General features: G+C 36.9%; 1 protein-coding gene and 1 pseudogene across 2 annotated transcripts in view; one reads left to right on the plus strand and one right to left on the minus strand.

Annotated features, from left to right (window-relative positions):
* The window catches only part of LOC143563445 (sodium/calcium exchanger NCL-like), a 31,372-nt pseudogene extending 10,516 nt beyond the window's left edge, over positions 1–20,856 (plus strand). The window contains exons 3-6 of the transcript XR_013140673.1: positions 18,982–19,127; positions 19,206–19,486; positions 19,567–19,875; positions 19,960–20,856. The product of XR_013140673.1 is annotated as a sodium/calcium exchanger NCL-like (transcript). The remainder of the gene's footprint in view (positions 1–18,981; positions 19,128–19,205; positions 19,487–19,566; positions 19,876–19,959) is intronic.
* On the minus strand, positions 20,848–22,533 carry LOC143563430 (uncharacterized). The gene is made up of 3 exons (XM_077050969.1): positions 21,990–22,533; positions 21,560–21,957; positions 20,848–21,466 (listed from the first exon to the last, which is right to left on the minus strand). The coding sequence occupies exons 1-2, from the start codon at positions 22,498–22,500 to the stop codon at positions 21,869–21,871; spliced, it is 600 nt and encodes a 199-aa protein (XP_076907084.1). The 5' UTR covers positions 22,501–22,533; the 3' UTR covers positions 20,848–21,466; positions 21,560–21,868.
* Between the last annotated feature and the right edge of the window lie 1,836 nt (positions 22,534–24,369).

Genomic DNA, 24,369 nt, shown 5'->3' on the forward strand with positions numbered 1-24,369 from the left:
GGTCTGTGAGTTTGGAAGTCAACTGCTTGAGTCCAAAGTCAGAATAGTCTTAATTCAGAATCGTTCCCACGAGTCTGACCGACTACGGATAATTTAGAATACAATATTCATGGATTAAACGTATTAAAATGAACACAGTTGTATTATTCAACGTTTGCATTTAACCATTAAATCAAAAGTGAACAGAGAAGTACAACTGATTAAACGTTCATACATCCAAATACAAAATCAAAATAAAACACTAGCAAGTCTAAGACCGATAGAATCTGTATGCTTGTCCTGAGTTATAGGCTTAGTGAACGAGTCAACTAGTTTTTGATCTGTGTCTACTTTGCTTATTATGATGTCACCTCGTTCCAATATTTCTCGTACATAGTGGAACTACAAATGTGCTTGGCCATGTGATAAATATTGGGCTCTTTGGCTTGAGCAATAGCACCTGTGTTATCACATATCACGTCGATCATTTTCCTAAACTTGGACCCAGATCGAGGTTGGCTATGAATTTCTTCATCCAAGCAGATTATGAGCGAGAAACATCTCGGTCATTCTGGAAGTTAGCGTCAGTGTAATATCTTACAGTGAGCTCCTCTTCCACTCCTCCAAACACGCATACGAGACGTCAAGTCTAGTGCATAATATAACGTACATGACATAGCCAATCGCTGAAGCATATGAAATTGCTTGCATATGCTTTGTCTCAATGTCCGTTTTCGGAGATTACGATTTGCTAATACGGTTCCTTTAGCAATGGAACAGCTCCTATCTTGGAGTTTTCCATTAAGAAGCGTGTCATGACTTCGCTTATGTATGTACTTTGACTTAGCCCTAGAAGCCGCTTAGATCTATCTTGGTAGATCATGATTCCTAGAATACAAGCAGCTTCTCTAAGATCCTTCATTGCAAAACAAGATTCCAATATGTGCTTAACTCCCTTAAGCATAGAAATGTTTCCAATGATCAGTATATCATCCACCTATAAGATGAGGAATGATATAGTGCTCCCACTAGCCTTTCTGTAAACACAAGGCTCATCTTCATTTTTTGATAAAATCAAACTCTTTGATTATTCTCATCAAAATATAGATTCCAGCTACGAGATGCATGTTTGAAAATCCAGTTGCTCCCTATTGCCCGACCTTCGGGGGGTAGCTCAATCAATTTCTAGACTTGATTGTCATGAATAGATTGCATCTCGGCGATCATGGCTTCACGCCTTTTCTCATATTCCGGATCCAAGATTGCAGATTTGTAGTTAGTAGGTCCGTCGTTAGACTCGGCTACTAGTAAGAGTTCGGGACCATTTAGATGCAATAAGTATCTAGAGTTTGGTACGGGAGTCCTACTACTTCTGCGAACGCTTGTGTTCACGTCTGATGTATTAGCAACAACAACTTGTTGATCAGACGATTCAACTTCCTCAGCGGTTGATTGTGGTTCTCGAATTTCTTCAAGATCGACAATGTTATCTCCAGTTCCTTGATCGAGAAACTCTTTCTCGAGGAAGTGGCCTTTCCTCTTGATAGAAATCATATTTGTGTCAGGATGAAAGAAGTAATAACCACTTTGGTTATAGAATCCAACGAATGCGGGAGGCGGCCATAAGGGCGAAACTCCAAAAGGAGTGAGGCAAGTTAGTTCTATAAATCATCGTTCGAACCATGTTTAGCAGAGTTCGATTTCTCCTCTCGCTCACGCCATTAAGTTGGGGTGTGCCAGGTGGAGTGAGCTGTGAAACAATTCCATGCTCTTTTAGATGAGTGATGAACTCTGTGCTGAGATACCCTCCACCTCGATCTGATCGAAGTATCTTAATGGTTTTATCAAGTTGTTTTTCCAGTTCGCTTTGAAAGTCTTTGAACTTTTCAAAAGTTTCGTGCTTGTGTTTCATAAAATACACATAAGCGTATCGACTATAATCGTCGATAAAATAAACGAAGTATCTTTCATGGTTTCTAGTCATGGTTCTGAAAGGTCCACATACATCAGTATGTATGAGTCCTAATAGATCACTTGCTCGTTCACTTTTATTAGTGAAGGAGTCTTTGGCGAGTTTGCCAGCTAAGCAAGACTCATAATTGTCAAAAGGGTCCGGTCCAGTGGATTCAAGAATCCATTCGGATTGGAGTCTTTTAATTCTTGCCTTGCTTGTGTGGCTAAGTCGACAATGCCATAGAAATGTATCATTGATGCCAGATCTGATACGTTTTGAAAGATTATATATACGTTATTATTAGTTTGAACATCAATATGATATATATCAATTCAAGGTTTAGCCTTGAAATAAAAGATATCATTTTAGTAAGCAGAAATAGCCATGCCATTAAAAACGTACTTAAAACCTTGTTCAAACAATAACGAAACTGAAATGATGTTTCTGGTCAAACCAGTAGCATACAAACAATTATTCAAATGAAAAACTAGGTCAGATGGACAAGTAAAATGAAATACTCCAGTTGCCAGAACTGGTACTCTCTTCTCATCTCCAACGATGAGTTCCATGCTGCCTTTATTCAGTTTCCTCCACTTCTCAGGCTCCTGCAAGACATCAACGATGTGGAAACCACATCCGGTATCAAATACCCATGTGTTGCTAGAGACAGTGAAAGTTCAATAACGTATATGGAAATACCTCTAGAAGAGCCTTCACCATTGGCTCTCTTCATCTTGATCTCAGCAAGGTATTCAGGACAGTTTCGCATCCAGTGTCCCATTTGGTTGCATCGGTAGCACTAGCGCTCCTCAGGAGGCGGCGGTGGTATCTTTGGAACCCCTTTGTTAGCATTGGTGGCACGAGGGGCAGCAATGGTAACATTCTTCTTGCCTTTACCCTTATAACCCCGGTTCTTGGGATTAGGCTTCCTGACACCAGCAGATCGGATCATTAGAACTTGATTGGTCCTTGAAGGAATGTTCATCTCAGCCATCTTGAGCATGTTGTGAAGCTCCGGCACTGTCTTCACCCAACCATTCATGTTGAAATTCATTACGAACTGGTCGTATGAGTTGGGGAGAGAGTTGAGAATGAAATTAGATGTCATCTCATCAGGCATGGGATAATCAAGTTTTTTGAGCTTATTGATGCGCCCCTTCATCTTAAGAACATGCGAACTGACGGGAGCCCCTTCTGCCATCTTGCAACTGATGAGTTGTTTCATGGTGTCGAAACGTTCTTGACGGGCTTGTTTCTGGAACATGCCCTTGAGTTGCTCAAGCATCTCATATGCACCAAAGTCTTCCAAGCCTTTAGCAAGCTCAGAAGTCATGGTGGCTAGCATAATACAGGAGACCTCAGCCGAGTCATCCTTATGCTTGTCAAGAACTTTTCATGCAGCGGCTGTGTTGTTTTCAGGCTCGGTTGGAACAGGTCCATCGAGAACATACAGGCGCTTTTACCTTGATGGGATAGGCTAGAAAACAAGTGCAGTGCTGTAGCTCCAAACACTCAAAATTTCGCAGTATGCCTCAAGTGTGACTTGTAGTAGGATTGGCATAAACTATTGGTTTTAAATTGGGATTAATTTTAAAATTACCAAATAGAGTAAAAGTCAAATTTTACTGTATTTATTATCGCGACGAATAGATGAACCCTTTCATCTCTCGGGACACTTAGTTTTAAATAACCTATTAAAAACTAAGTTTGTAGCGATACGACTAACCAATTTTAAGTTAATAGAAAATAACTTATTAGTTTTGGAAATCAAAACGTTTTTAATTTGCAAAACATAATTGGTTAATAAAATGTTTATTTTCAAATTTATTTGGTATTAGGTCGGTGATATTATAGTCCTATTATAAACAATTCAAGCAATCACAAATAGCAAATAACAATAATATGTAAATCCTTATGGCTAAAAGGTGATCGGTCTCGCTAGAGCCAATTAGGGAGACTGATCGGGTCAAGGGGTCCACTACACAAAACAACCACAAGGATGGACTTCTTCGTGCATCCCGTCATCTTGCCCGAACTCCCACTAACTCCAAAAGGTCCATGAGCTCGTCCTCGATTATCTTCGCGTCTTCTTAATTACAAATTTATAAACTAACAATAATTTGTCCTATAACAAATTTGAGTCATCTTTATGGCCAAAAGAAAACCGAAAATTAAATAATAACCTTTTTACAACTTTTGAACCAACCATATGGCCAAAACAAGCTCAAACACCAAACACAACCAAACAAACACATAGGTCGTGACCGGATTTACATATTCAAAATAAATAAAATTTCGGGTCGTTTTGACTTGGTCAAATAAAATAAACAAACCTTTGACCAAATCTAAAATTACCCAAAAACAAATCTAGATCAAAACTTTAAACGATTTAAAGTTTAAGATGTAGATCCGGTTTAAGCGAACCGGGATCGACTTGTACGTTGTAACCGTGACTCTGATACCACTGTTGGGTTTCAACGGTGGTTCGGAACGAAAACGGTCAAGTAATTTCAAACCCGTTTTAGTTAATTATTTTCGATTCAATAAATATTAATCAATATTAATATATATGTTTAAACGAACTATAAAACGCAGCGGAATATAAACGATTTAAACGAACCATAAACGAAAACCCGAACCCGGATCCGATTACAACAATATACGAGCACGATAAAAAACACAACCATAGTTAAGGTAATCGATATACCTCGGTTATACACAAACCGGGAAGACACCAAGGGATAACGAATCGTGCTAGTAATCGACACAACAAAGATCCGACAACAAAACTGGCAGCGGCGGCGGACACTTCCGGCGACGACGTGAGACAGCGGCGGTGGGTATTGGCGGCGGACAGCAGCAGAACAACAACGTAACAGCATCAGATAGATTGCAACAGCAGCTGCCGGAAAATACCAGGTCGCCGGAAAACCGACCTTGCCGGAAAAACGCAAGGTCCCCTAAACAGAGCTACAACTTCTAGCTGAAGACACCGACTGCTGAAATGAGGGCGGCGGTGGTGTAGGTAGAAGGTAGGTGGCCGGAGACAGCCGACAGCCTGAATAACAGATCGCCGGAAAAACGTGTGGCCGGAAAAACGGCACGACGGCGGCGGCTGAGCGGCGGCGACGGCTGCTTAAGGTGGTGCTGTTCAGGCGGTGGTCCGGCAGGGTAGTGGTGGCGGCTGTTATGTAAGGTGGCTAGGGTTTTGGTTTTGTAAGTTGATTATGTTAGATCTATTGAAGAAGATGATGAATAGTAACCATTTTTATACAAATACCAATTAGGGTTTAACCTATGTTAAACCAATTGGGCTTAAGTCCAATTAACCAAACAAAGCCTTTAACCATCATCTGGTCTATCTAATTGATTGTGTCGGGCCCAATTAACATTTAAGTGGGTTTATGTTTCGTTACCCCCGGTGTAACTCATACCGGGTCACATTCGAGTCGGTCCGCATTGACTTGACCCGAACCGACCATTAAATCCAACATAGTGTTGGTGGATAGAAATGTGATTAGGACAAGTTCCATTTAACTAATCAATCATGCAGTGTCTATTCGCATCAACGAAGCATATAATAAGATTACCAAATTGTATATTTGTATATCACTCAACAAAGGTCCAAAAGGACCAAGAACCCAAATAAAAAGAAAGGATTTTCTTTTAATGCTCAAGATTCCATGCATATAGATAATAAATATTACATCACGATTGTAGCTAAAAATAAAATTAGTTGCTCGATCTTACGTACATGCCATATATCTTTGCAAATAAGAAACATATATTAAGACCTGATTTTGAGATTTTTCTTCAAGTATTTCTAACTTTAATATTTGACTTGGGTGTTTTTTTGAAAATACCACAAAATGGGGTCTCTTAAAAATATCTTTTTTTCCTTTAGTTTTCATTTGAAGTTTAATTTAGATTTTCAATAATAACAAAGAAATTTAAAAATATAAATGCATTGTTTTGTTTTTGTTTTTAATGCTTTCATATAAATATTACTAAAAACTGTTGTAATCTAAATAATGTATTTATTTTATCCTCACAATCTCAAAAAATACATTATTTTAACTCGGTTTCAATAAGTGTCATATTTAAACATAGACAAAAACAACTATGTGTTTAGATTTTTAAAAGACTTATAAATATTTAAAGTCATTCAAGAAAAACAAAATTAAATCCTTTCATATATAACACAAACCGAACTACATCTGGATAATGAGTAAGCGAGCAACAAGCTGCGCCGCTATCCCCTTTTGAATCGCAAAGCCTATTCTACTAAATATAAATCATTGGTTCCTCGGGCTCTGCAAGTCACTGTAGACCACCTTCTGCACCCGCTCCAAGAAGCGAACCGCCTCAGGAGCTAGGGATCCAAAAATGTCGAAGGCAAATGGAATGAACACGTACTGATTCTCCAAACATGATGTCTCATTATTCTCCAAACACTATGAAAATTTTAAAAGAAATAGATTGTCATGGATTTAAAAGGTTTAAAAAAACACCCAAAGTCAATCATGAATTTCCCAATTATTTCTAATAAAAATAATGACTTTGATCGTTTAATCCGATCAAAACATGCCTTATTTTTTAAATTTACTAGCACATGCTAATGGTGCTTAGGGTCAGGACCCCCTGGGGCCCTCCTGTTAATTTTATAACGAGTACTGAGTTCCTCCATATCATGTCTTCGAGTATTTTCTTCTAGTATTTCTCTTGCCTTTTCAATCAAAACACCTCGGTTTCTCTCTTTTGGCGAAAGGGTAGTAACAGTGCGTGTTTCGGATATTGTAAACGATAGTAGAACAAGCGCTAGAAAGAACAAAAACCTAGTGGCAGATGCCATTTTTAAGGTTGATAGCTACTAGCAAAGTCTGAAAGTGAGTGATGATAGTAGCTAGGATACTTGTACTTATATAGACATCCTATGACACACAACTCTGTTTTTTTAATTGGGATAGCAATTCAATGTGTAACCACTTTGATATATTAGTCAGTATTGAAATTTATCAAGTGTCCTCACTATTTCATAATATATAACCCTACCCCCTCTTACATTTTACTAATTGACCTATAAAAGTGTGCAGACTTAGGGGCTGTTTGTTTACATCTGAATGGAACCATTCAGATGTAAACATCTGATTCATTCAGACTTCAGACTGTTTGGCTCCAAACAGAAAAACATCTTAATGATTAAAATTATGTCTGAATCATTCAGACTTGTTGTTGCTGAATGGGACAAAGGTTCATTCAGACTTGACTCATTCAGATCTGAATAAACCAAACTGGCTATTAGTGTTAAACATACCACACCTTAAATTCATTTTACTTGTTGCACTCTCTTCTGTAACTTGTCATATTATTAGTATTCATTCAATTAAGTGTCGTTTTTGAGATTTCGACTGCTTGTACTAATAAACCAATACAAAAAATTTTTTAACAATAAACATAAAAAAGTTAAACAAATTGAGAGGCTCTCCTAACATTTTGTTATATATCATTTTTTATTATTTTCGGCCCCTTTCAATAACAAACCCTCAACGACGGTTGAGAAGACGGCCCAACCTCCACATTAAATGATTTTATTTTATTTTTTGGTTTTATGTTTGAAAGTGGATACGATGAGGGTGATCTTGAAGCAGCTGGTAAAATTGTTGTTTTGTAACATTGAAGTTATTGGATTAAGTCATGGAAAATAGCCTCTCCTGCATAATACTCTATTTATAGAAAGTGGATAAGATAAAAGTTTGAGGAATGGACACTTTTAGCTAACCAATAAAGTAATTCCTCTTTCCCTAGCTAGCATGACAGTTTTTTCTAGCCACCTTTAGGAATAAAAGTAATCACCAACCAATCTGCACCATGAAATGTGATAATATTAATCACAATGCATATAGTCTACACGATAGGTTGCATTTAAAAGATTTCGTTCGGTATTCCTATGTATCATAGCTTAATATTAGTACTAATGAAGTTGGTTCCATGTCAGAAAGGTTTGGCCTTATGCAATGGTTATGGAATAGAAAAAATTTATGCAAATCTGAAATAGATTCTCTTCATTTTCTGTGTACTAAAAAACGATTTTGATCACTGATCAGGTGCACTCTATTGTTTTTCATCTCCAAACGACTAGCATTTCTAGTTCTTGCGGTCAATGTCATCATCTCTTTTGGATCCGTAAACAGAATCTTTTAATCGTCGGCAACTTTTTACTATGTGAATGATGAAACTAATCCTAGAAATGATTGATTCCATGTTTCTATAGCATGATCCAACTACACATGTTAATAAATAACCTCTTTTGTTTTTATAGAACAAGGGGCGGCTCAATTGTTAAAAAGAAAATCTGATGTTTGTGGCCCCATGTAATTTAAGGGGCCTTCATTTTATTTTTAGGGTGTTCCGACTAGTTTGTTCTAGTACCGTCGTATGTCTGATTACTCATTACTTATCACAATTCCCTCAACTCTCGTATATCAAAATTGTTACCGGCAAACAACCAACGACGGCAGTTACCATCAGTGAAATTGCATCATAATCTGAAGTCTGGAATTTGAAATCCTTGGATCATTAATATGAAGTATGAATACTGTTTTTAAAAGAACCGTGTACAAACATATATGTTATGGTATTTTCTACGTGTTTGAACCCTAAGCAAAAAAAAATGACTTTCCCATATTAAGAGCTATGATTTTAAAGTCCGTTTTAGAACCAAAAAGCTTTCGCCGCCCTTAATAAGCACGCTGATAGGTTTTCAAGATATCCCCTACAGTAACTCATATGAGGTTCTTCATATTTCATGTCTCGATCATTGTTATTGATTAATATAAGTGAAATAAAACAAAAGAAGCATCTTGAAACTATTGACAACAAAATTCCCACCTCAAATGAACATGGATGAGTTCATCACTTAAAGAAAGGAAACAATATTGTAACCAAAACTTAGAAAAAAAAAAAGTATATATCCATACCCCTTAATTTCACAAAAGAATTACATCACCCATTTTACCTCTTTACTCCATCTCAGCTAATGAAAATGGTTTAGCCCTGCTTAATTATAACACCCCTCAATTTACTTTAGAAACAATTATTAAAAATTATTATGTATGAGTGTACAGAATTTTAAAACTTATCTTATCTCACTCGTTAACTTTTGCCAAATCAGCTTTAGTATCTTGGAACGTTAAAGTATACCTAGGGCATAAGAAACAAAATATATCAAAGTCCAAATTAATGAAGTAAAGCCGTAAAGGTGAGCATCATTAATATAATATTATCATATTCGTAGCCGGCCAGCTAATGTGAAGTTCAATCTTTAGGGTTTTTAAACATGTACATTTTGACTTTATCCAAGGGGCGTGTCTTTTCTCCCCGTCCGATAATAATATATTAACGTACTTTTATGCATGAAAAGGAACAACAAAGACCGACTGCTTTTGTTTAAATTAAGGTTTGGTAGTGCAATTGTTACATAAGCAAAATTAGTTGTTTATAGTCTAAAATTCCCGACCAGAACATATTTTATGGACACAACTAACAAAGAAAGAGATTCACTATGATCTTAATTGATAAAACCCTAATTATTTAGGGGTCGGTTAGAGCAACACCTCTTAGCTATGACTTAGAGGCTTAGAATCTTCAACATTTTATGTGGACTTTATATGTGATTATTTTCTTGTATCTATGATCATATATCTATTCTTTTATGGAGTTATTTGTGTTTATTTTCACCATGTTACTTTTTCATCACTTCTTTTGTTATTGATAGCTTTAGCTTTTTTCTTGTATATTTGTAGTTATGTTTATCTATCTTTGTGTCTTGAAATCGAGGGTCTCTCTGAAAGCAAAAATCTCAATCATCAGAATAGAGGTTGGTTTGTTTATATCGTACATTCCTCAGACCATACCAATAACTAGTTATTTGTGTGATTTATGTACCGGGTATGGTTGTTGTAATTTTAAGGAACGCCTTCTATTTATAACCGAACCCTATTAATTTGATTTATTCGGCTATATAGTCTGTCCCTAACTAAGAAATTGGATGTTTTGTGCAACTTGAAAAATTGGGGCTCAATATACAAACTAGTATATATATGTGAAAAAAAAATCAATGATATAATGATAAATGTGATAGCATTAAACAAAAGAAAATTATTTTTTTAGCAAAATTAACTCTTTTAAATAGTTCGGCGAATCCAGGACCGGCTCAACGTCCTCGGAGGCCTAAAACTAACTAAAATGTTGAGGCTTTTTTCTTTTCTTTTCTTTATGCGTATAGCGCTAGAGAGTATACAAAAACTATAGAATATGGATGATATGCACTGATAATGGATATGTAGCAATTCTCATTAGCTTGTGGCCTATCAATGAGTTACTAGTTCTAGAAGAACTCTAATTTCAAAATCTCATAATACATAACTTTGATTAAAATGGAGGCCCTCTAAAAGTGGAGGCCTAAAGTCATTGCCTCATTTAGCTTACCCACGAGACAGCCATGGGCGAACCACAAAGATATAGGGTTGTACATGACCGTGCATATATGCTTATAATCACCGTCCCTGATCATCATGGCTATACACAAGTATGCCAAAGGTATTCCAAAACTGTTGCCAAGGCTTTAGGCTTGTACACCATGTATATATGCTCATATACAAGATCAATGTGCTCGTTAGCCAAATGGAATGCCAAATGCCTAAACTATCCTGTCCAGATTTGTGTACATTTACGTAAGCAATCTCATATCAGGTACCTCTAGTTGCACATGTGTCTTTTTAATGACCCAACAATCTCTTCCATAGTAATACAACAATAACAAATTGTTAAATAATACTTATTATCAACTAAGCATAAGAGTTGAAAATTTGTCCATTGCTAGTTTTTTTGATACATTTTAAATAAAACAAGGTTTGTAGAATTACATATAGAAGAATATGCACTTGTATTTAGATTAAGTTGTAGACATGGCTTTCAAGTATAACAACATATCCTACGTACAGTTTCACTTTCTCTTAGATTTTTATAAACGAAAACTCACACACCCCTAAACACGCATGAATTTATGAGGCTAATGACAGAACTAGCCAAATAGTGTCAAACATCCACGAAATCCATTTTTTTTACTACACTTGTCAAGTTGTCATGCTTTTACTTTCATGGCACTTGCCATGCTTCTATAATAAGCATGCATCATGCTTCTATAGCACTTCCGCAATTGTCACAAGTCATAACGGTTTTCCACTTTTGATGAAAATTACGTGGTCTAGTACGAAACCAGCCAATTACATGATACAACGTATCCTATTAAAAACTAAGTTTGTAGCGATACGACTAACCAATTTTAAGTTAATAGAAAATAACTTATTAGTTTTGGAAATCAAAACGTTTTTAATTTGCAAAACATAATTGGTTAATAAAATGTTTATTTTCAAATTTATTTGGTATTAGGTCGGTGATATTATAGTCCTATTATAAACAATTCAAGCAAGCACAAATAGCAAATAACAATAATATGTAAATCCTTATGGCTAAAAGGTGATCGGTCTCGCTAGAGCCAATTAGGGAGACTGATCGGGTCAAGGGGTCCACAACACAAAACAACCACAAGGATGGACTTCTTCGTGCATCCCGTCATCTTGCCCGAACTCTCACTAACTCCAAAAGGTCCATGAGCTCGTCCTCGGTTATCTACGTGTCTTCTTAATTACAAATTTATAAACTAACAATAATTTGTCCTATAACAAATTTGAGTCATCTTTATGGCCAAAAGAAAACCGAAAATTAAATAATAACCTGTAGAGTGCAATTGACGGTGGAAATCGAAAGCTAGGGTTTGAAGAATTGGGGAAAATGATAATGAGCTTTAAGTTTGAAACCGTTACGTTGGAGTCTGAAGGCTAGATGAGATGAGATGAGATGAGATTGATTGGGCTTTGGTTAGCCCGAACAACAGTGGCTCGGTGTCTGTAACACAATTACAGATGGCATTCACCTTTGTCTATATCATTACGTCAGTATATTATTATTACATTTTCTGCAAGTTTTTGTATTTGGGTTTATTTATAGGACTTGCTATATATGGTATGTTTTCTTTATGACTAACCATACAAGTTTTGGACTTTGGAGAGGTAAGCGAGCCTAGGCCCTAGAGTGGAATAACTGGATTATGAAGAAGGTAAACGTGTTTGGTTAGAAATCCCTACTTTAAAGAATAACGTATCTCCCTTCTGTCATGACTTTGATAAAACGAAGGATTGCTTGTTGATGTATTGTCTGAAGAGGGATATGATATGGCAACAAATAGCCTGTTGGACCGTTAGTGTAAACTCCTGTCTTTTTTTCGTCTTCTCTGATAATGACATGCTAAAACATCATACTGGTTTGGCTCGGAATCGAAGTCAAACGAAGTTACTCCATGCAATTTTCTGGATCACGATACAGAGTATATGGAAAGTATGAAATGATGAGATTTTTTGTGGAACTAACACTTGTCTGACTCAAATCATGGAGAACATAAAAACACAAAGCTTCATATGGGTTGTTTCAAGATCGAAGAGATTAACAAATGTTAATTTGGGATAGTTGGTGTAAAATCGATGTGTTAAACATGTAAGGTTTTTGACGTGACCTGTTTGTCGGGACTAGTAAGTGATAGTTTGTTGTTGATATAACACCGCCATTCATAAAAAAACATTGGGGATAAATGACAATTAATGTGGTTGAAGAGAGAAAGTAGGGTGTTATATTAGCAGGTTGTTGGTACGTTTAATACACCAACACCGCCTACAAATGTATTGTAAGGTTTTCAAAGTTGTTAGGGTAATATTGTTATGAAATGAACGTCAAGTTAATGTATTTAAATAAAATAAAAAATATGGTTTATTGATATGACATATTAAGTGGGTCAAAGTTTAAAGTGCTTTTTGAATTTATAAAAGTTGTTAAACTTTATCATTTAAAATTATTAAATTGCTATTATGATGATAAATATTTATTTTCTTAAAGCTAGTTTTATTACATTCTTAAGTTTTATAAAATAATAAAAGGATTTCATTTCTTTTTCCTATTTTGAAGTTGTACATGTTGTCTTTTCTTTTGAAACTTGTAACAGAGCTTCATTATATGGATGTATAACAATATGCTAATGATTGTTTAATCCATATACTAATATTAAGTCATTGATAGGATGAAATGTTTTTTTTATCTGGATTTTCTACGTATCTTGTTGTCTTTAGATTTAACCAGACTAGTTTCATGTCTAATGCCTGGTTTAACTGTTCGTCAAGTTGATCCGATCTAGTCATGTAAACACTAATTTTGGTAAGATAACATTGAGGTTTTCATGTTCGCTCAAAGGGATCTAAATGATTTATTTGCTTTTACTTTTTGAAGGAATCTCCTTTAGAATCCTATCTTCACAAATATTTGATTCTAGCCCTTTTCAGGGTTGCCTTTTAAACATTTTATCATGTTTTCTATATTTGCATGTTCATATATTAAATTTAGTATGCCTTTATCTTCATGTTTCATTGTATTTATGATGAAGTTAACTTAATATGATATATATGGATGAGTTCAAATTAAAATACTAAATATCTGAAAAAACATTAGTGTGATCACCGGTTTAAAAGATTTCCTACGTGTAAGAAATACGGTACAACATATCAAAACTGGGTTGGATCTTGGAATTTCTTCCCAGACACATCCTAATGTGAAACAATGTTAATCATCATAGTTAAAGCAACATATCAAAACCTTATACCAAAAGCGGGTCAACATTACCAAACACATTCATACACATCAAAGTTATGTTCGTTGGGACGAGGAACCCGTATATAACAATTATGTTATTACTTTATGTTATCAAATCCCATTTCACGATACGTGGTTCTTTGACTCATTTAAAATTATTTTACCAAGATAGCATTCATCTTTCTCTTGATCATTTACACACACGCTCTAAAGTCTTAACACACCTTATGATTTGTAATGACAATTTAATACAAACAAAACCCAAATTAATAGATTAGGTAAACAAATTGCATCATTATAACCCCCACATGACTACTATATAATGAGCTCCGCCATTTAAAACAATTTGATGGCGTTAAAGAACGTGTATTTAACTTAGAACCACAGTCTAATAATCCTATTGCAAAACACAATAAACCCATTTTACACGGGGTGTTAAAAAAAAGTCTACCTCGGTTTGTTTCCACTAAGAGGTTACTTGACACAACATGATAGCGCGATCCATATACAAGTCCAATCTTTGTGAATAGAAACATGATCAAATAGGAAAATGCATGTTCAAAGTTTTTTGTTTTTTTTTTCTTGGACGGCAAAATATTAAAATAAACAAATTTCAGCGAGTGGGCTGAAAAGCAAATACAAAGTTTAAAAAGAACCTGGCCCAACTAAACAAGAGAACCCCGGCCCATACATAGAGTGATAGAATCATAGAAGTAAGCCTACCAAGTACCAACAACAACAAAAAATGAAAATTTGACTAAATTCGTAATTATATGTGTTAAATGACACAAATTAAATTAACAACTGACATATTAAAGAAACAACACACTAGCAATAAGGGAAAACAAGCAAAAGAATCACATTACCAACATCGAGTTTTTTAGCCAATAAACATAGCTTATTTTAGTTTTTGCATACTAGAAACCCATAAAAAAAATAATTAACAATATCATAAACAACAAGCATTTATTCCTTCGATAGTACATAAAAGATGTAATCATTATGTATCTCCATAAAACCCACCGTTTAGTCATAAACTCATAATATTAGCTTCCAAAATCAATCTTTATTTTTATTTTTCTGAGTCGGTTGGCTGGTTGTTGTGAATGGGTTTTAAACCTAAGTTAAAGTGTCACACACTACCACATTGGCGGTGAGGCTTTAACTAACGCACCCCTTTAACACTGCAATGGGGTTTAAAGCCTCGTTACCACGTTAAAGCATCACAATTTCATTGTTAAAGCAATTGGCCCCCATCCTTTTCTCCTTTGCCGCCTCTTTAATGCGTCAAAGCCTCCACCCCATACCGCCCGGGCTTTAACACCTTGACGTGGTGTTCCGGGCGTTAAAGCCGGACCATGGGTTTTGTCGCCTCCCTTACATCCCCATAGCGACATGTATTAAAAAGAATATGTTTTTAGTGACAAAATCATTCTTTCTATAATCAACAAAATATTGATTTTGAGTGGGGGTGTAAACAAGAGAGCCCTAGCTTGGCTCGTTTTGACTTCTGAGGGCTCTAGTTCTAGCCAGACTCGTTTTGAGCTCAACTCATCGGTTGTTCCAAATGAACATCAAGAGAGTTTACGTAGGCACCAATAATTATGTTAAGCTCAATGTTACTTTCAGGGACGCTGAATGATATCTTATGGGGCGTTTGATTCACGTTAGTTTGTAACTAGAATTCGAAGAAACTGGAACTACCTTAGTCCCATCCAGTTTTTCGGTTATTGTTTTTTTAATTAGTTTTTATGCATATAAAATAACTTAACGATCAATATTAACGCGCAACTTAGAATCACATCAGTTGTAACTCAGCCTGGTTCCCCGGACTAGATCGACCACTTCACTGAGACTACATTAACACATTTGCAACATGGATGGTTGACATGACATGTTTTGAAAATTGTTTTACTGAAAGTTTGTTAGTTTTAATAAATACATATTGTAAGGAAAAACATGTGACATGTGACGGTAAATAAAAACATTTAACTCGATTCGTTATTGATGAGAGAGGTTGGTCTAGAAAAGTTGCTTTAAGGCATGCGTGCCTGTGCATTTATGAGAAAAAGACTACCCCATTTATCCATCATGCTCAAATTATTATCTCACACCTATTTTCATATTTTTGGTATTTCATAGTTTATATGTAATTTTATTAAAAAAAAGTTTATTAAGTAAAAAAATTGATTTAATGTTAGCTGAACATCTCATTTTATATATATGCTTATGCAATACATTATATCATGCGTAATGGAGCGCTTCTCCCCTCCAAAGATATTTAGCCCGGTAATATAAAGATGTGTTGTTAAGGCGAAGTCTTTTTAGTGTTTAGTAGTGTCGAAGCACGAAATGGAATCTGACCTGACCCATGACGGAGCTTCCACGGATTTCGAGATGAATGAACCGCATCCTGGTCTGCTGATCCTCTCCTCCGGCTGCTCGCGATCTGCAGTGGCGTTTTGGGGGTGTGGAGGTGACCGCTAAGATGATCTTGAAGATCTCTTGTTCACAGACACAAAAACTGGTGGTGGCACCTACATGACCCATGATAAGGAGGTGAAGACCTCCTTATATAGAGTCTCATGGCCACCATCATGATACCCTAATGGGCCTAGCCCAATTAGGGCTACCTCCACAAACCTCCTCAGCCCAATAACAAATGTATTAACCCATATAATAAAACAAACCAAATATAATAAATTTAGGATTGTAAACCGGGTTTAATACCATACCCCTACAAGCCCCCCCCCCCCCAAGTCCAGCGTTGCTCCTGGGCGCGCAAGCGCTTAGGTGGAGCGTTGGACTTTATAAGGTGTTAGGGCGGTTTTTTCCCTTTTATTCGGCCTTATCTTTATTGTCTTGAGTCTGGGAGATTTTCTCCATGATGGTGACGCGTTGTGATCCTTAAGATAATGGTGGTGTCGAGTTATAAGGATAATAAAGCTTGCGCGCGAGAGGCGTCTTACGAGCTGAGAAATAAAGCCTGTGCTCGAGAGGCGTCTTACAAGCTGGGTAATAAAGCATGCGCGCGAGAGGCGTCTTACAAGCTGAAAATAATAAAGCCTGTGCGCGAGAGGCGTCTTACGAGCTGAAAATAATAAAGCCTGCGCGCGAGAGGCGTCTTACGAGCTAAAAATAATAAAGCCTGCGCGCGTGAGGCGTCTTACGAGCTGAAAATAATAAAGCCTGCGCGCGAGAGGCGTCTTACGAGCTGAAAATAATAAAGCCTGCGCGCGAGAGGCGTCTTACGAGCTGAAAATAATAAAGCCTGCGCGCGAGAGGCGTCTTACGAGCTGAAAATAATAAAGCCTGCGCGCGAGAGGCGTCTTACGAGCTGAAAATAATAAAGCCTGCGCGCGAGAGGCGTCTTACGAGCTGAAAATAATAAAGCCTGCGCGCGAGAGGCGTCTTACGAGCTGAAAATAATAAAGCTAGCGCGTGGCCGACGGGTTTATGAGGATTCCCAACCTTCAAGTATGGCGGGGAGCCGTATGGGAAATTGAGGATTCCCAACCTTTAAGTATGGCGCGGAGCCGTATGGGAAATTGTGAGGATTCCCAGCCTATGGCGCGGAGCCGTATGGGATATTATGAGGGTCCCCAACCCTTAAGTTTGGCGCGTAGCCATACGGGATATTATGAGGATTCCCAACCTTCAAGTATGAGCTAAAGCTCATATTTTTGGGCTAAGGCCCTGACGTTTTAGAGTTAAGACTCGTCAACGCGTTTGAGCTTGGAGCTCACGCATGTATGTTTTACTTCGCTTTCTTTTTAATTTGATGTCAATATAATGTTGTCATATTGCTCAAATTAGTAAAAGGAAGTGCGAAACATGTATGCGAAAACTTGTATGCGGTGGCGCGAATGCAAAACTGCTGTGGCGAAGTGATCGCCGGGAGCGCGCATGCGGAACCCGAAGTTGATACGCGGTGGGACGCGTAATCTAAAGATTTTGAATGCGTGAGCATCTGTGATGTGTGAGCATGCGTTACGCGTGAGCATGTGATATGCGTGAGCGTACTTGATGCTTGAGCATGCTTGATGCTTGAGCATGCTTGCTGCTTGAGCATGCTTATTGCTTGAGCATGCTTGATGCTTGAGCATGCTTGCTGCTTGAGCATGCTTGATGCTTGGGCATGCTTATTGCTTGAGCATGCTTGATGCTTGAGCATGCTTGCTGCTTGAGCATGCTTATTGCTTGGGCATGTTTATTGCTTGAGCATGCTTGCTGCTTGAGCATGCTTATTGCTTGAGCATGCTTGATGCTTGAGCATGCTTGCTGCTTGAGCATGCTTGCTGCTTGAGCATGCTTATTGCTTGAGCATGCTCTGCCTTCATGTCTGGGCGCGCGCGCGCGACCCGCTGAGGCGCAGAGTAATTGCCTGGGCGCGCGCGCGACCCGCTGAGGCGCAGAGTAATCGCCTGGGCGCGCGCGCGCGACCCGCTGTGGCGCAGAATAATCGCCTGGGCGCGCGCGCGACCCAAAGGTTTTGAATATCCACATCAGGTAGGTTTTATGTAAAACCAATAGATCTGATAGGGTTTATAAACCTATGAATATGAGGTGTGGCTGCTGCTCGGACGAACCCAGATCTGAAAACCCAGATCTGAGGGTTTTCCCCAAAATCTCGTTGTTTTCTTCCTGTTTCTTCCAGATCTGGAAGTATTTTCCAGATCTGAAAACACAGATCTAAGGATTTCCCCAAAAGCTTGGTGGTTTCCTCCTGCCTCTTCCAGATCTGGAAGTATTTTCCAGATCTGAAAACATAGATCTAAGGGTTTCCCCCAAAAGCTTGGTGGTTCTTCCTGAGATTTTGATGAACGGATCGGAGGGCCGAGAAGAGAGGCCAGTGTGGTTCATTGCCGTCCCACGGATGGCGCCAATGTCGAAGCACGAAATGGAATCTGACCTGACCCATGACGGAGCTTCCACGGATTTCGAGATGAATGAACCGCATCCTGGTCTGCTGATCCTCTCCTCCGGCTGCTCGCGATCTGCAGTGGCGTTTTGGGGGTGTGGAGGTGACCGCTAAGATGATCTTGAAGATCTCTTGTTCACAGACACAAAAACTGGTGGTGGCACCTACATGACCCATGATAAGGAGGTGAAGACCTCCTTATATAGAGTCTCATGGCCACCATCATGATACCCTAATGGGCCTAGCCCAATTAGGGCTACCTCCACAAACCTCCTCAGCCCAATAACAAATGTATTAACCCATATAATAAAACAAACCAAATATAATAAATTTAGGATTGTAAACCGGGTTTAATACCATACCCCTACAGTAGGTTTATCAACCGACATTGCAAAAACGACACCTTGATTTTGCAAAACACAAGCTCGTTCGGTCTAGGATCCTCAAGTACTTGAAAAAACGTGCACTAGGAAGACTCGTTGATAGCAACGGTGAACCAAACCGAGAAGTTCTACTAAAGTTAGTTCTGAATTCTAAACATAACTTGACACGTTTTTTTAATGTCGCTTGACCATTTTGTATGGTGGTTTGTGACAGGCTGTTTAGCTCGATTGATGTTAATCAAGACGGAAGCCTTTCGGTTCCTGAACTAAGGGCATTGGTTGTTGGAATGCAGTTGTATGAGATAAATTTAAATGAAGATGACGCGGTGACTAAAGTTATTATTAGAAGATTTTGATACATCTGAAAATAATGAAGTTGAGTTTCATGAATTTGTTAATGGGATTAGAAGATGGCTTGATGAGGCCAAAGGGTTTAAAAAAAGTACTTCTATTGCCGGTCCGGACTCATTGAAGTATGTTCATGATTATTATGAGGTAATATTTTAACTGGTCCGATTGGTTAGCAAGGTATTTTATATTTTCCACTAATGATTAATAATTTATTGATTTTATAGGAGACAATGAAAGAACACAATCTTTTGGGAGATCAAACTCATGATGGTGATGAAGAAGAAGGCGTGGATGATCCTCGTACAACCACCATAAAGGCGGTCCTATTATTATTACTCGGTACTGTTATAGCAGCTGTATTTGCGGACCCATTGGTAGACGCTGTTGACAACTTTTCAGCTGCGACACACATCGCGCCTTTCTTCATTTCGTTCATTGTATTACCGTTAGCCACAAACTCAAGTGAAGCAGTGTCGGCTATCATCTTTGCCACCCGTAAAAAACAAAGATCCGTATCCCTGACATTTTCCGAGGTTTGTTCCATGTATCTTATTGTTTATGCATTTACATATCTAAACAAAAAGACTAATTTTTGTTAATGTTATGTGTCTATGCAGTTATATGGAGCGGTAACGATGAACAACGTGTTGTGCTTATCCGTGTTCTTAGCACTTGTATATGTTAGAGGATTAACATGGGATTTTTCATCAGAAGTTTTGGTGATTCTTATTGTTTGCATTGTTATGGGCGTGTTTGGAAGTTGTCAGACCACTTTTCCATTATGGACTTCCTTCTTGGCTTTTTTGCTCTACCCGTTCTCCCTCATACTCGTATACGTTCTTGACAATGTTTACGGTTGGTCATAGACAACAGTTTGTTATGTTATTTTAGTTTGAAATAAACTTATAAACATAAGTAAAAACAGTAAGAACTAATCTGCACCACATGTGTGGTCAGTGGTCCAGACTGGTTCTTACTATTATTATTTATATTTAAGTTATATCCATATGAAATAATAAAGGTTTGGTTTTTTTATAAGATTGGATTGTCTTGTTTGTTGATTCTTTTCTATAAATGTATAACCATACCATATGAAGTTAATTACCATTTTCACATTGATACTAATATAGAAGAAAAAGTTAACACAAATTTGGGTGTACAACAAATCAATTGGTAAGATATCCTGCTGTCATCATACAATAATTCCTGTGTTTGTGTTATTGTTGGTGGGTCAATAGTTTCATCATCAATCTAGAATCACAATGTGGAAGATAAGATCTCAATATCCACATATGTAAAGACAAGAGTGATGTAGACCGGTATGACGAAAGCACCATGAACCCACATGCATAAGTTTGTTACGGTGGTGCCCTCCGTCCTCTCACCGAGTTATTGACACCACTTAACCTCTCACCAACTACAAGTGTGCACCGGACCACAACCAAAAGTTATAACATTACGAAACAAGAAACCAGACCGGCCTAAACCTAGTACGGTCCCGAATGGACCAAATACAATGTGTCTAAGACTCTACACTATGTTTTATATTTTTTTACACAACTTAAACTTGATCCAAAGTTAACTAAATAGCATTCATGAAATAAAGGTTGAGGGGTACTTAATTGAGGTTTTATTACTTTTTAAAGGTCACATTTCTAGCATGAATAAAAAGCTACATAAATAAATAAGACATCAAGAAACATAAAACCTTTTATAGCTTCAAATTTAAATCAACACTTTCCCCTGCATCGCCGTTGCTGTTTCCGGGCTGCCCCATGGGCGTTTTTGCAGCTGGAAAGAAACTAAGAAAAGGCTGCGGGTTTGACACTTTCGATTGATCCTAAACAAAATAGAAAACAAAAACATAATCAACCGAATGAATGGAAAATAAGTATGAAGTAATAAAATTGTTATAAAAATCTCACCTTTTGAAGTGTTAACCTCTCGAAATGGGGCTGTTCCGCTCTACAAGGTGAAAGATGTATACTTTCTTTCGAACTTGAACGTGAATGGTTTATTTGAGGAGGTGCTAGTTTGAGAAAATCCCGAGTCAGAATGTGATTTTCGTCGATGAATTTCTTTGTTGTTGGATCGGATATAGCACCCGAGCTTGAACAAGTTTCTCTGCACATGAAATCCAAAACTACAAAGTCACAAACCATAAACAACAAACAATATAAAAAGTTAAAAACTAATTATATCTAAGATTCTATTCACCTGAAAACTGGATATGCAGGCTCTATGCCAGCAGTACCTCCATTGCTACAAGAAGCATATTCATCTGATCTTGAAACATATACAGACGGAAACTTGCAGTGAAAAGACGGAATCGGCATGTTTTCCAACGAAAACGGGTACGGCCTTTTCATGCCAATCATCTGTCACAATATTCATAAATTTTGAACACATTAAAGCAATCACAAATGCATGAAACATATAAAAAAAGCAACAAGTAACAATACCTTCTCTTCCTCGGGCCATAACGATTGGAAGTTATTGCCGTAATAGCTTTGGTTTGAAGGGGGCTCAATCTGAAAATTCAGAACCGATGATGCAGTGTTCGTCGAAACATTCACCTAAAAATAATCCAACACAATATAAATTATATAATCCAACTATCCAAAACCATAGACAAAAACTGAAAAACATAACACAGCAAACAATGAAAACTTTACCAATGATTGTGATCTTTGCATCATTAGATTAGGACTCGGCGCCCAAATCGGCGGATTGGATTCGTAAGGCAAACCACCAAGATTTGCTGGAAATGATGCAGTGTATCTAGAGTGGTCCCCATCAAACTTACACTCACCATCACTCCATATCCTAGACCAGTTCCCACCACCAACACCACCACTCGTTTTCGACACGCTCCCACCCTCTGTTTTCGAAACTGGCAACGGCGGTGGCGCTGGAATCGCGTTAAAATTTGGGATTTTCTGAATATTATTCAAATTTGAAGAAACTGTTGCATCTTTCTGTTGGTGTTCTTCTGATATTATCTTCTCAAGCTGAGCCACTCCCATTCCTCTTTGTGGCACCTTCTTATGCTTCGGTTTTTTCGACGTTGATCGATGACTATTACCACCACCACCACCAGTGTTGTTGTTATTATTAATATTATTACTACACTTGGAAGTATGCTCGTCTTGAGCCATTGATCACCACTGCCATCTAAATCAAAATGAATACTAATACTAATAATAATAATAATAATAATACTAATAATAATAATAATAATAATAGTAGTAGTAGTAGTAATTTAAATGATCAGGTAACGGAACAATATTAAATAAAAGGAGATTACAACAAAATGATGATGATCTTGGAAAACAGAAAGTGATAATGATAATAAATAAAATTGGATGTGAATTTAATAAGAAACAAATATATAGGAATATGGAAAATCTTGCTTGTTAGCTAATAAGTCGCCAAAATCATCGGTCTAAATGATAGACCAGCTCTCAGTTGAGATCTACACTCTCTCTCACAATTCGCCATGAATTTCGTACTCTTTTTTTTATTATTATTTTCTTTCGTTCTTGTTTGTTATATATATATAGAGGTAAAGGTGACAACAACTTTCATGCCCACAAATACAAACCATACCATGCTTAATTTATTATCATAACAATAATAATCATCATCATCATTTTATTAGCCATGTAAAATTGAAATATAAATTACCCGTCGAATATCGAGGATACATGTTACTTCGTTAAAATTAAAAATTATATGTTGAGATTTTCAAATACATTTATCATTGTTTTAATTTTTATATTAGTTTGCAACCTATGCGAAACAAGATGGTTACGGGTAATAAGAATTGAAAATCAGTGAATTAGTAGATTATTATATTATCAAAGGACAAGAAAAAAGATGTTTACGGTTATGATTCAGATAAAAGTTATGCATGTTTTGGGTAATTGAGTCATGTATCACGTGACACGGCCATATCCATTTTATACCGCTTAAAATTTTAAAAAGAACCTCATAGCCGTTCACCCGAGTGTTTCGGGTTCACCTAGCGGCATTCGGAATTTGTTTGCAATCCCTGATTAGATTTGGCACGCTTGTTTAGTTGTTAAGAATGCATATAATTATGAAATAATATTAAAGATTACATGTTGCCTCTTAATATTATCAAGTTTTGATAAAGTGGCGTTTAACTTTTTAGCACAAAAGAATTGTATAATTTTAGTTTGGTGAGTTTAAGGGTAAGGAGTCATTATTTTAAATATTCATTTTCATAGATTAATATTTAAATGTTATTTAAAGGTAGGCGTTTATGTAACTAAATTGGATTGAGCAACTTTTGTTATTTTCGTACATGTTTAAGAACTTAAATATAAAATATCTTATAAGTTGAGCGAATTTTACATTGCATTTAAAAAAACTATATTGGCTTTTTAGTTTTTATAATACCAATCTACTTTTTACCCATTAATACTAACCTTAAAGCCAAATATTCTGCAACACTTTATATCAGTTTTACTTTATAGAATAACATCAATCGTCATTGTCATTATAAAGAAAATTCATACACGATTATAACTCATGTGATATCTATTAATTCACATATTTGTTTCATATTCATTATACTTTACACTTAATTTTTCTATGATTAGGTCCGTAGATACCAATGATAAGTATCATGGGTTCATTATGCTATATGATTAGGTTCGTGCCCAATAGTATAAGAAAACCTTTTCGTTCAAGACAATTTAATATCCCTATAGTCTGAAATCTTGTATTTGGACTGAACATAGTGAGTCTCATAAATAACATAATTTGAGGATACATTGCATTGCACAATTGTAATATTTTCTCACTAGATTAGATGTGTGCCTCATAAAAAGTGTTCGTTACGAAGCGTAAGAGGAACCATTTCTAGGAATACCTCGACTTGTATCTCGCAAACATGACTTTTGTATAAAGGACCAAGGATAACCTCAAAGGATGACACAATCTTATCTTGATATTTGGTTATTCGTTATTGTATGTCTCCTCAGAGTGTAAATCAAGGG

Source organism: Bidens hawaiensis, unplaced genomic scaffold (genome assembly GCF_021521415.1).
Source record: "Bidens hawaiensis isolate Kalapana, Puna unplaced genomic scaffold, B.hawaiensis_p1.1 tig00021383_1, whole genome shotgun sequence".
NCBI lineage: Eukaryota > Viridiplantae > Streptophyta > Magnoliopsida > Asterales > Asteraceae > Bidens > Bidens hawaiensis.

Excerpts from the sequence above, each read along its gene's own strand:
- LOC143563430 (XM_077050969.1), bottom strand. The coding sequence starts at position 22,500 with ATGGCTCAAGACGAGCATACTTCCAAGTGTAGTAATAATATTAATAAT. Across the intron at positions 21,958-21,989 it reads TTCATTGTTTGCTGTGTTAT|TTGGATTATATAATTTATAT; the intron begins GTTTTTCAGTTT and ends GGTTTTGGATAG.